The following is a 13,834-nucleotide window of genomic DNA, read 5'->3' on the forward strand; positions in this document are numbered from 1 at the left end:
TGTAAAGAATGTTTCTTACCATCTACATAATTCATGAGACATTTGTATGCATAGCGATTGGGGTCATACTCGACACTTGCCACTCTTCTAACAACATCTTTTTCTTTTGTTGAAAATCGATTTCACGATATTGTCATCTATAACCACCTCCTCTATGCCTACCAATAATAGTCCCTCCGCTAGTATGTCCACTCTCATTAGATCCACTACCATGATTAGTCCTTTTTGGGACATAAATCTTGTCACCTCTTCAAAACCTAAGATGGATCGATTGCGTATAGGTATTATAGAACTGAATAACCATATCTCCTCTTCCTCATCTTGGCTCAGAAACATCAAAATGGTATCATTTTTGTGAAGTGTAATAATCATTCTCTTCCGATGCATCGGCTTGGACTCTCTGCCCCTCTAGTTCGTATAAGCTATTTTTGCATAGCGGGGTGCAGGGTAGGTGCTCACACCCCCATAAGTTCACACGTGGGTTGATAAGAATTTGTTCAAGTGCAATCTAGTTGTCAAAGGCATTTGATATGATAAATTCGGGTTTATTGCACTATTGTTTTCATTTGTTTTTTGCAAATTGAGCACGAATGTTGGAATGAATCCCTGGAGGCCTCCAGGGATGAGGTTGAGGACCCAAATGTTGAAACCGCCATCGCAATTGAGTGAGTGGACTGGGAGTTATTGACTATTCATGTCTCTTACTTTAGCGTTGAAATGTTGCTCAGTCCAATTCTTGACTTCAATCTTGGTCGATTCTAGATAGCAAGCCTATCAATTCATGGGGACATTTGCAAATTCATGTTACAATTTCAGAGTCCGTGCTAGTAGCCCATGTGGGAAGTGCTGAAAATAGAGGAGGTGGCGAAACAAATGTTGAGCTGGTTACTCTCGGAGGGATAATTATGTAGATGACCCAAAATCTGGTTTTGCCAGGACGAAGACAATTTTTAATGGCAAATTTCAAAAGGGCATTGGGCCACTTTGGATTGGGTTCACTGTTCAGTGCGATAAATCCGACATAGGAAGGCGTGCCGGTAGAGGGGAGGGAATCGGGAACCGTAGTTGAAATGGCATTTTAGGAAAAGGTAGTTTTGCATGGGAATCGGAATCTTCCGGCAGAGTGAGTGGGGGCATCAGAGGTTTTGACTATGCCGGTTTAACCGGACGAGATGGGGTGAAGTCGCCGCTGCCCTTTTCCGTTCGAGTCACGGAATCCATTTAAAGTTTTAAACTCAACTTCGTTACTGCCTTGTCGTACGTGGCACCCCAGTGCGCAGGTAGGGGCCCGCGCACCTACGGGCTAAGACAGCCGCCGGTTCTAGGGCAAAAGGCCCCCGGGCCCACCTTGCGACACCCTTTTTTACAGTGGCGCCCGCCTCCGTGGCCGCCCTTGATGATGGGCCCGCCTTGCCACCTCAACCCACGCGCGTGCGCGTACGGCTCCACTAAAAAGCTCCACTTCGCATCTTCGTCTCACCACAGTGGCTTGCAAGTTCGCAGGCCTGTTGCCAGAGCGTTAAAGCGAGGGGCAATGGGACAACGACAATCGCGCACAGCCATCCAGCTCGCGCTACAAATGAGCCGATGAGCCTATGCAAGCGGGCTTCAAGCAAAGTTTCTTCTGCCTGCATTGCAGAGTGTGGAGAGCACGAGGCAATGAGTGGAGCAAGAGCATAGGGTCTTACTGACAGAGAGAGAGAGATGTGCTGTGTGAGCTTTGTGGCGGAGGTATGAGTAGTAGGGACAGACGGGAGAGAGAGCTTGTTGTAGTTGCAAGGGTAGACAATCGATCGGCGGCGTCCCGTGTGAGTTGAGCCTGAGAAGGGGGGGGGGGGTGTGGTGGTATTTAGGGCGGCAGGTTATTCAGAGTTAAACTGATATTCAGAGCTAGTTTGTGCTGCTGGATGATGTTGTGCACTATCGAGCAAGGTTCCGTAGCTGCATTTGGCCGGCGGGGGTTGGGGAGCATGCAAAAGTGTGTATGAGAGAATATATTGTGTTCTGTGCGAGTGATTCGGGAGGGTGGTACGTCTGATATGCGCTACTGGGGGGAGACTGAGCGCGAGTGAGGTATTGCTGAGAGACGAAGGTGGGGTGTGGAAGGAGGAAAAAGTCTGATACAGAAGTGAAAGTGCGGGACGGAGAGTGGGTGAGGCAGTTGCGGAGGGAAGGGGGAGTGTGGTGCGGCGGAAGTGATGGAGGCGAGGGGAGGGAGGAGGCAGGCGACGGCATGGTGGTGGGTGTGGGTGGCGGTAGTGGTGGCGATATGGGGGAGCGGGGGCGGAGCAAGGGCGGCGATGTCGGGGGAGGGGGAGGCGCTACTGAAGGTGAAGGCGTCACTGAGGGACGAAGAAGGCCGGATAAACGACTGGCTGCCGGCGATGGCGACGGAGGAATTTACGACACCTTGCGGGTGGACAGGAGTCAAGTGTAATGGGACAACCGTCGTCGAATTAGATCTCTCCGGCTTCAATCTCTCCGGCACCCTCTCGCCGTCCATCGCAAATCTATCCAACCTCCAGAATCTATCAGTGGCGGCGAACAATCTATCCGGCAATCTACCGACGGCGCTCACGTACATCCCAAATCTCCGTTTCCTAAACATTTCCAACAACTGTTTCTCCGGCACTTTCCCCCGCAACTTCTCGCAGCTCACCTCCCTCGAAGTCCTCGACGCCTTCAACAACAATTTCTCCGGCGAGCTCCCGTTGGAGTTGAGCCAGCTGATGAATCTGAAGCACCTGCATTTGGGGGGCAATTTCTTCAGCGGAGGGATTCACCCGCAGTACGGCAACATGGAGGGCTTGACGTACTTAGATATTGCCGGAAACGCACTCGCAGGCCGGATACCGCCGGAGTTGGGGAACCTGGGCAATCTGCAGTATTTGTACATGGGCTATTTCAATCAGTTCGACGGAGGAATTCCCGTCGAATTGGGTCGTCTCTCCCAGCTTGTTCGTTTGGATCTCTCGAGCAGCTCCCTAAATGGCTCCATCCCAATCGAGCTCGGCTCGCTCTCCAACCTCGACTCGCTCTTCCTGCAAACCAACGCCCTTTCTGGCTCCATCCCCTCCTCCCTCGCCAACCTCTCCAATCTTAAATCGCTCGACCTCTCCAACAATCACCTCTCCGGTCGTATCCCCCTCGAATTCGCCTCCCTTCACCGCCTCGAGCTCCTCAACCTCTTCCTCAACTTCCTCCATGGCGGCATCCCCCACTCCCTCGGCCTCCTCCCCCGCCTCCAGGTCCTCAAACTCTGGGAGAATAACCTTACTGGCACTGTCCCCCAGCAGCTCGGCGCCAATGGCCAGCTCCTCGAGCTCGACCTCTCTTCCAACTCTCTTCACGGTCCTATCCCCCCCGACGTCTGCTATGGTGGCAACCTGAATAGTCTCATCCTGTTGAATAATCACTTCTCCGGTGGGATTCCTGTTGGCCTTGGCGATTGCCCCAAGCTCAATCGCCTACGCCTTGGCCAGAATCAGCTCAGCGGACCCTTGCCCCCCGGCCTGCTCGCGCAACCTTCACTGAACTTTCTGGAGTTGCAGTTCAATCGCCTTACTGGTACTTTGCCCAACAATTTCGCTCCCGGCTCCAGGCTTGGCAGCTTAGATATATCTAACAATCTCCTCAGCGGCCGCTTGCCTTCTAGCATTGGTAACCTGTCACAGTTAGTGGACCTAGACCTTTCGGGAAACAGCCTCACCGGGAGCATTCCTGCGGAGATCGGGCGTTTGAAGAGCCTCTCTAAGCTCGACTTGAGCGATAATCAACTCGACGGTCCTATCACAGCTTCGCTAACCGACTGCGAGGCATTGGTTTCGCTTGACCTCAGTCGCAACCAGCTTCAAGGAGAAATCCTTCCCAACCTCTCTAGCCTCATCGTCCTCGAGACCTTGAACGTTTCTAGGAACCGTTTGAACGGATCCATTCCATCGTCCCTTCAGAGTATGGCTACCCTGACGGTAGTCGACTTCTCATACAACAACTTGTCAGGGTTGATTCCTGTTAAAGGCCAATTCGCAAATTTTAACGCAAGCTCATTCCTTGGAAATCCCAGCCTCTGCGGCAAGCAGGTGCCGCTTAACTGCAGAGCGGAGAATGCGTCTCAGCTGCCTGATGTTTCAAGTGCAGAACGAGGATCGGAACACAAGAAGTCCCTCTCACGCATAGGGCTTGCTTTACTAGTCCTGGGTCTGGTTTGTGCGGTTCTCCTTTGTATTAGTCCTATCGTTTGTGCGCTACGCAACGAACGTGACATGCAGTTAATCTGCTTTCCATTCCAAAAGGGGTGGTCTCGTTTCAAAATGTATCGGATGAAAAAGACTTGGAAGCTGACCGCTTTTGAAAGGCTGGATTTTTCCGCCAGCAATGTGCTGGATTGTTTGAACGATGACAACATCATCGGCAAGGGCGGGTCAGGAACGGTATATAAGGGATGCATGCCGAATGGGCAAATGGTTGCAGTGAAGCGGCTTCAAGCATTCTGTAAAACCTCCAGCAAATATGACTACGGGTTTTCAGCTGAAATCCAAACGCTTGGTAACATCAGGCATCGGCACATCGTTAGATTGCTCGGCTGTTGCTCTAATCATGATACGAATCTTCTTGTGTACGAGTACATGCCTAACGGAAGCCTAGGTGAGGTGCTTCATGGACCGAGGGGCGGTTCTCTGAGCTGGACTACGAGGTATAGGATTGCTACTGAAGCTGCCAAGGGGCTCTGCTATCTTCATCATGATTGTTCTCCTCTCATCGTGCATCGGGACGTTAAGTCCAACAATATACTGTTGGATTCCAATTACGAAGCTCATGTGGCAGACTTTGGATTAGCAAGAGCCCTGCTAGACTCAGGAAAGTCCGAATCGATGTCCTCAGTTGCGGGTTCTTATGGCTACATTGCTCCAGGTGAGTCCTACAGCAGCATGCGAACTCTTTCCTCGTCTGCGCTGTCTTCGAGAAATACAGGATTTGTACCGCTTTATCACCTCGACTAAATTTTGTGTCTGATGCAGAGTACGCTTACACGCTTAAGGTGAACGAGAAGAGCGACATATACAGCTTTGGTATTGTTCTGCTGGAGCTTCTCAGTGGTCGCAGGCCTATCGAACCCGAGTATGGTGATTGTATAGACATTGCGAGATGGGTGAGGAAGAAAGTGCAAACTAGAGAAGGAACCTTGGAGGTGCTCGACGCAAGGATGAGGGTGACGGAGGGATCTAAGAAAATGCAAGAAGTCATGCTTCTTCTCAAGGTGGCGTTACTTTGTTTGGTTGACGTTCCTGATCAACGGCCAACTCTACGTGAGGTGGTCCAAATGCTGACTGATATTCCCAAAGTGAAAGAAAGCAGAAGTGGTGGAATGATAGCAACTAGTCCTCCTGATCTTATATCTATATAGCTACGTTCTGAAGGAGCAATCTGTTTTTTTGGGAGCATTCCTTGTCCTACATGTGCTGCCTAGTTTTGGTTGGTTCCTTGGGGTTTGGGAGCTCAGTATGGGAAACTCAGTACCAAGGATGTGCTTAGCTTCGGTTAGGCTCCTTGCTTCACAGTAACATGTATGCTCTCTCCCTGATGTAAAGTTCTCTGCCAGCATTTTGTTGCCCGTTCTGCAATACAAGTTTTGCATGCATTGGCTATGCAAGATCCCAATGTTGTACGTACAAACGAATCACAATAATCAGAACACAAAAATTACACCCTTGTTTTACTTGGACTATGGCTGTCAAGGCTACTATTAAATTTCGTTTCAAGGCTACTCTTAAATTTATTTTCCGAATTTCTATATTGGGTTACTCGCTCAAATGAAAGGTAGTGTTGTTTGGATGTGAGGCCCAAGCAGTAAGTGCCCAGACGTCAATCAATAACTCGTTGGTTTCTAAGTTTCCATTCAAAGTTGTTTTGAGCATCTCTCTTGCATTCACTATTTTTGGAATACAAGTTTGCTGATTAGTCTCAACAAGGTCTGCAAGATTAGGCTTAATGACTAGTGTTTTGTACATGCATTATAGATCTTTGGAACTTTGGTCCTTTGGGGGGGGGGGGGGGGGTGTGCGGTCCTGGAATTTTGGTCCTCTTCATTGAGGTTTTCCTCAATTTGTTTTCTAATTCTTTGAAATTCTTGAATCTTAGACCTTAATTGTAAAATATTACCTTTGTAATTGAATCATGTCACTTTAATGAATTTGAGTCTATGCGTTGGTTATTTGATTTTGAATTTCTTCTTTGCCCTCACATCTATCCTTCTATGGAAGAAACTAAGATTTTTTTGGTTATTTGATTTTGAATTTCTTCTTTGCCCTCACATCTATCCTTCTATGGAAGAAACTACTCTCTTTGTGTAGTCCACAACTATACACAAATTTCTAGTTTAGAAGCAATTACCTTTTAGAGAAATTTGAACATGTTGCATTTGTTATTTGGACATTGTACATTTAGCTTCTAATTGTCACTAATGTAGAAGTCGGTAATAGGCGATATCTAGATCTAAGATGTACAAGCAATTGTATGAAGGATTGCGCAAGCTTTTAGACATTTAGATAGCACAGCCTCTTTTTCAAAGTACTTAGTTAGTTGTTGAAGAGTATGAAAGTCGAGGCTCGACAAGAAAGCACTGAGAAGCGAAACAAATCAAATATTAAAATCAAAGTTGTTTGTGCCACATAACAACAAACTATTGGACTAAACTCTAAATGTTTAGATTTGAGGGGATTAGATTAGTTGGGATTACTCAGGATAATACTTGGCTACATGGCCAAATCTCTCTACACCATGGTGTTGTGAAGAAAGCTATGAGATAAAGAATTTGGCCAATTGAAGAATAGGAAACTTCCATGTCCATGATCTATATGTGTACGAACACAGGGGTTGTAGTAGTCTTGGAACAAGTATCCTTCTTGTGGCTCCACTCAAGGTACTTTCTTCGTTAAGGGTATGCTCAAACGTCTAGGTTAAGGGATTCTTATTGAGTAAAGTAAATAAATCCCATTGTACGAACACAGGGGTTGTAATAGTCTTGGAACAAGTATCCTTATTGTGGCTCCACTCATGGTACTTTCTTCGTTAAGGGTATGCTCAAATGTCTAGGTTAAGGGATTCTTATTGAGTAAAATAAATAAATCCCATTGGAACTCCTGCCACTAGAAACACTTGATGGGAGTCCATTTCACATTGACAATCAATGGAAGTAACACTCGAGTGCTCCTCTTGTGGCTCCACTCAAGGTACGTTCTTCGGTAAGGGTATGCTCAAATGTCTAGGTTAAGGGATTCTTATTGAGTTAAAAAAATAAATCCCATTGGAACTCCTGTTGCTAGAAACACTTGATGGGAGTCCATTTCACATTGACAATCAATGGAAGTAAACTAAGTGTTACTAAAAAGTCACAAATCCTCCATGACATAGTGCAAGCCATCCTTGACAAAACCAAAGATGTGGGAGAGTCTTGAATCTTAAAGAAATTTGCATGAGATTATCACATGCAGCACTCACTTGCATATGTACATCTTCGTACATATAGGTAGATCCAATCAAAATCAACATGAGGCCTAGAGGTGATGACTAGGTCCTAGTTGTCCTATGAATTTCCAACAAATAAACATATAGTTAGTCCCTACCTAGTTGTTAGTTCATGTGCACTCACACAATTTTGTATAGGTACATGGGGCTAATGCATCGGGAGCCACGTTAATGCTAATGCATTGAGCATTGTCTTAAGGGCTAATGCATTGGGCATTGTGTTATGAATATTGCTTCGGACGTAGTGTTATGGCAACTCTTTGATGTATTGCTACGGACATCGCACTAGAGGTTGTGGTTTATGGTCCACCTATTATTGAAAATATAGAGGAGTGGAGTTGTATGATTATCTCAACAAGGAAAACAAAAAGAGAGCAAAAGTTAAAATATTGATGGAAGCTTTGCGATTATCATGCATGCCATCTAATCGACATCCATCACATGTTGATGCGATGATTAGATGCAGAATGACATGAGGAATTGTCATAGAGACTTAGTTGTGACTTGCAATGGGACTTCATACACAAAGATGGCGAGGAAAGGAGGACATAAAACTAAGGTCGATGATATTATCACCATGCAGTGTTCTGGCAAGAGATTTGGAAGTTCTTAACACTCGCAAACATGCAGCTCTAGTAGCAAAAGCCACACCAAAGAAGACGGTTAAAGATAATGTACCAATCAACCCATATAGTTTGTGTAAGAAGTATTCTAGGATGCACGATTGTGAATTTTTCTTCTTCTTCATGGGGAAGATTTGGTCTGAAGATGAATTTGAGCAGTGCGTGATGGATACCTACCAGCCTTGATGTAATCTTGTGGAGTTTCAATTTATTTGAAGAGGGTGGTGGTTTAGCACAAACTCTTGAGAGAGCTTGAATTCTTGTGAGTGCAGTTGGTTTTGTGCACACAATTCTTCGTTCTCCCTTGCTAACTTAGTTAAAAGTGAGATTCTCTGGGGGTTCACTTTCATGATCTTTAATGACTTGTTTCATTTGGAAGTAGATAAGATTGCATATGTACTTGGCGCAGTGCTATATGTGCCACCACCTGATGTTAAGAAATCAATACCTTGGGCTTGCATTCTTTGGGACAAGAAAAAGGACATAGTTGAGGTGTTGGAGCTTAAATTGCCAAACAAATGGTAGATCACAGTGGAGGTCATATTCGCTAGATTTTTTAGTTTCATGTTATGTTTGCAATGGGTCGGGGCACTATGCAAAAGAATTTCCTACCAACAAAAGGTAGATCATAGTGGAGGTCATATTCGATAGATTTTTTAGTTTCATGTAATGTTTGCAATGGGTCGGGGCACTATGCAAAAGAATGTCCTATCATCAAAAGCTCAGGGTGAAGCTAATGGTGGAGAAGCATATAAAACTAAGACACCTAATGATAATCCAGTTCCCACCTCGGTCAAGGGAACAAGCAGGATAATGGAGGAGCTACGGATGAAGACATTTGCATTCAACCTCTAGGAAATTCATCAATTTGTATGTACTCCCTTACGGTAGTAGAACAAGTTCGGCAGATGGGGAGAATCCCCAAAGAGAGTAAAGATCGGGAGACTAGCACATGGAGACACCGCAGCGACAATCAATGGTGGCCATATTGGCAATGGGAGTGCTTGCGGTCAAGAGAGAAGCGACACTAATGACCTGGAGGTAAGAATAAATTAGTATTCTCCATTAAGAAGTTGGCCTGTGTGAGAAGGGGGTCATTTACTAACTTATATGCCTCGTTCGAAGCCTAGTTTGAAGAGGACTTCATCCCAACTAATGAATAAGATGGGGAGAGGAACTACAGTTAGGGCAGTTAGTTGGAACATTCAAGGCATGTGCTCCATGTGGAATTGTAAGATGTGCATGAAACTGATTTTTTAAAATAAACCTGATATCCTTGGGTTACAAAAATCAAGGTTGGAAACAACCCTGAAAGACTTCCTAGAAGACTTGGTTACGAGACATTTAGGAGTTGTCCTTGTACAGGGACTATCACTACGGTTAAGTCAATGACTAATTGTCAACTTCTTGGTGAAGATCTGGATGGCAAGTTCGTAGTTGTTGATCTTAACATTCAAGGAGGGGTGTTGAGATCAGTGTATGCCCCATGTTTGCCAACAGATTGACACCACTTGTGGAGTGATTTAGCTTAGCAGTTGTCAGAGAGATTGGACCTTGCTTTTGGCGATTGGAATCAGATAGTAAGGGAGACAGACATTGTTGATGCTTGTGAGCTTATTGATTGGGCCTATCAACCACCTTTCCAATAATGCTAATGCACCCACATGGAACAATTGGACTAGTTCTAGCTTTCATTACAGGGGAGATGGATGGACCCAGGAGATAAGGCAGAAGCGATATGTCAATTCTTAGCATCAAATCATCTTCCAATTATGTTTTCTTTGATTTTGCAAAACTCAAACCTCCAGTTTGTGGACCCAATCCATATAACATTAATGTTAGCTTGCTTGGAGCCCCAGATGTTGACATGTAAGTGAAGAATGGATAGGCAACAGCAAAAAAATCTAGCACGGATGTTCTAGATCAGTGGCAAAAATGCATGGAGGATATGAAGGTAGTTTTCAAGAGAGGGGTCGAGCGAATGCCTAGTTTAGAAGACTTCACAAGTTGTTGGCAGAATGTGATAGATATGAAAATTGCTTTATCAATGTTGAGATGCACTTTGGAGGAAATTTTTTGAAATCTTGAGGTTTACAAGAGCAGGGCTACCCAGATTCAGTTGCCAACAAGATGGATCATGTAAGGAGATTGCCTATCAAATTTGTTTTTCAAAGTTGCTAAGGATAAAATGCAGCATGAATAGATCAATGTTTTGATCCGATAGTAATAGTCGTGAGCTAACTGATGTAGATGAGATTGCTTGTGAGCTATCCAAATACTTAGCATGCATTGAAGGATTGGATCCAGAAAGGGTTGCAAATTATGATGACAGAATTAATAGATTCTTGGAGCATTTGCATGAGGTTTTTGTGCTGCATGAGGTGTTTATGCTTCAAAGATCAATTTATGAGCATGAGCTAAAGGCTATAGTATTTGAGATGGCCAAGGGAAAAGCCCCCATCTAGAAGGAGTTCGAGTTGAGTTTTAACAAAATTATTAGGATTGCTACATTATTTGACCCGAGCCATATGGAGGCCCAGTTGAGTTCTATCAATATTAGTAGAATTGCTACAATAGTTGAGATGGCCAAGGGCAAATCTCCCAATCCAAATGGAGTCCCAATTACATTCTATCGACATTATTAGGATTGCCGAGGAAAAAACCTAACTGCAGTACTCGGTAGCTTGGTTTCCAATTGGAAATCGTGTGGTATTTTAACAATGGGACAATAAAACTCATCTTCCACGAAAATCTTTACTAGAAGAATTAAGTTCTTGCTGGCTCAGTTCATACACTTGAAAGAGATTTGGTTTATTCATATACATGAGGCAGTTCTTAACACCATTCGTTTTTTTGATTATGCACTTTCTCAGAACAAATAAATTCATGCTGATTAATATAGATCTTGAAAAGCCATATGATCGTGTCAGTTGAGAGTTTATCTTGAAAACTCTTGAAAAGCTGGGAATTGGGGGTGGATTTGTCTAAAAAATAAATATGCTTCTCACTATTCTTCGACGACATTGTTGATGATGAATGGATACCTGCACAAGAGATTTGAGCTCAAGCGCTTTGTCAGCTAGGGATGCCTGATTGCACCTCTTTTGTTCACAGTGATTACTGAACCATTGCTAAGTTAGATTAAGATAGGACATGCTAGGATAGAAGTAGCATCAAAGGCTTGCCATTACTTGATAACTGTACCTAATATCTTGCTGGTAACAACAACATCATGATCGAGGTTGGTCTATGAAGAACTTTTTACAGTCTTACATTCAAGGATACATGATAATGAAAAAACTTCTTTGCGGATTGGCTGGAACAATCGTCCAAGTTGGACTGACATTTTTTAGTTCAAATGGGTGCAATGCGGAGAAATAATTAGATATTTAGGATGCTCGATGGGGATTGGGATCACTATGAAATAGAGATTTGAGAGTGGTTCAAGAGGAAAATTGAGGATAAATTTGGTAAATGGAATCATAAGAACCTCTATTTTTGGGGTGGTTGCCAGTAGCTAAATATATACTTTCCTTTGCACTACTAGATGTGTGTTTAGTGAGATAAGGTTTTCTAAATCTTTGGTGATCAAGCTAGAGAAGATTATTTGGGATTCTCTATGGAAACAATACCAGAATGTCCTTAGTTGGAATATGATTATACCGCCAACAAAATTGGGAGGTTTGGTATTGGAAGATAAGTCAAGAAGATTGTGTACCACATGGGTGGCGCAGCTTAGTTTTGCTCAACCTTGGTCAATACTAGTTCGATGGTGGCTTTCTCTGAGTGGTACTACAAGATTGAGAGGTAAGGATATTAGATGGCAAGATGTCATGTTTTTTGAAGGGGATTTCAAGTTGGGGGTTTAAAAGTGGCCAGGCAAGGTGTTTTGATCTAGAAGAGTAAACTTGCTTAAGCGGATTGGAAAGGAGGAAGATCATTGGTGGGAGATGCCCCTCCTGATTTCACGGTGTGGTTGGAAAAGGTTCCTTTTGTTGATAGAGTGCTTCCAGTTTTAAAGATTGATAGACTTGCTAAGGCTTTAAGAAAGGAATTAAAACTTTGAAGATATTTACCTAGATCTCACTCACCATCAAGAACATGCATACAAAAAGAGAGGGATGGTTAGGTAAAATCTAAGTTTATAGGATTTAAGTTTGGATGTGTTCTAAATACAAAACTCTACATATTAAATCCCGAATAGGAAGCATCATGAATAGGAAGCCCATTCCCTTTCAAAAAACATGAAATAATAAAATTTTAGAAATTAAGAAAGTGAAAAAGGAAGAACTTTGTACAATAAAAAAGTTGCAAAAAAGAAGAAGCCATACGAGATGTATGGGGAGAGGTGGCACACTTCCTCTTTGGTTATTTATAAAATAACTCTCACCAGCTTTGGTTTCAGCTCTACCTTTTTGCTCAGCTTTTGGTTATGCTTTGCTTAGTTCAGATGCAGAAATATTACCTTTGATGAATTTCTCGTGTGCTCTTTCTATAGATAATTTCTTTGCTTAGTTCAGATGCAAAATATTACCTTTGATGGGTTGCTCGATGCTCGTTCTATAGATGATTCTCATGTTGGATTGGACACCTACATGGCAATGTGTATATACAACATTAGTATGATGTTCATCTACATAGTATTTATTGAACATGACATGAATATAAAGTTGAATGTGGCGGTTTCTTGTCATCTTATCCATGAAAGGTCGCATCCCTATGGATAAATGTCTCTAGCAGAATTCTAGCATATATTTCAACATATTGTAAGTTTGATGATAGAGTTGCCTTAAACAAAGCATAGGAATGAAATACTAGATGTGGCTATAGATGGAGAATCCTTCTTTAATATGTATCCTAGGTGCTAGTCAGTGAAGGGGGTGATCTAGAGGACAATTTTATGTGTGGGTGGTCTAAAAACATCCAAGTGTTCTTGTTGGTGGATAATTTCTTGATGAGAACGATGAAGAACATGGGGATCCATCATTTGCACCATGTTCCCTTCTGGCAAGAAGGTGCTCCCTTCTTCCAACATCTTTTTAGACATGCCTAGAGTCAGTGGATCACAATTTATCTGAATATTCTTTTGGCCTCTCGCTATTTAAAACAACAACATGCCATAATCGTACATATATACAACTTTTCTTGAGCTCTAGGGCTTGATTTTCCATTTTCCCATATGAGGTGAAGGTTTTGTAGTCGTGAGATCGAAAAATTGCATATAGTTTAAGTGGGTGTAAATGTTGGGGGTATAGATGGAGAAGCTTGCTGTGATATGTATCCTAGGTGAGCTAGAGGAAATGATATGCATTGGTGGCCTAAAATCCATGTGTTCTTTACAAGTATATTGACGATCTGCATTCACAATTTCCTTCACTACAATTGGTGGATAAGTTCTTGATGAGGAGACCAAGAAGATGGGGATCCATCATTTGCACAACCTTTCTTTCTTCCAACTTCTTCCTGGCCTCACTTGGAGTCCAAGATTCATAACTATACAATAATGGGAGATATAGAATAATGGTGAGCAATTGAGGGTTCCTACTCACTTGGTAGTGCATGGGTATTTACTCTTTAAGCACACAAATCTAGGCAATTTCTTATTGCCTATAAGAAAGTGTTGCAAAGAGATAGCTACCAATGGAGATTCACAACTAATTAAATGTTAGCCATGCCCTAAAAATAAA

General features: G+C 43.4%; 1 protein-coding gene across 1 annotated transcript; it reads left to right on the plus strand.

Moving 5' to 3' along the window:
* The first annotated feature begins 2,198 nt into the window (after nt 1–2,198).
* On the plus strand, nt 2,199–5,759 carry LOC147899624 (uncharacterized). The gene is made up of 2 exons (XM_087377761.1): nt 2,199–4,911; nt 5,019–5,759. The coding sequence occupies exons 1-2, from the start codon at nt 2,199–2,201 to the stop codon at nt 5,402–5,404; spliced, it is 3,099 nt and encodes a 1,032-aa protein (XP_087233887.1). The 3' UTR covers nt 5,405–5,759.
* Nucleotides 5,760–13,834: the final 8,075 nt, after the last annotated feature.

The sequence above is a fragment of the Dipteris shenzhenensis genome, chromosome 8 (assembly GCF_047967505.1).
Source record: "Dipteris shenzhenensis isolate YYH24624 ecotype China chromosome 8, Dip_SZ_1.0, whole genome shotgun sequence".
Classification (NCBI taxonomy): Eukaryota; Viridiplantae; Streptophyta; class Polypodiopsida; order Gleicheniales; family Dipteridaceae; genus Dipteris; species Dipteris shenzhenensis.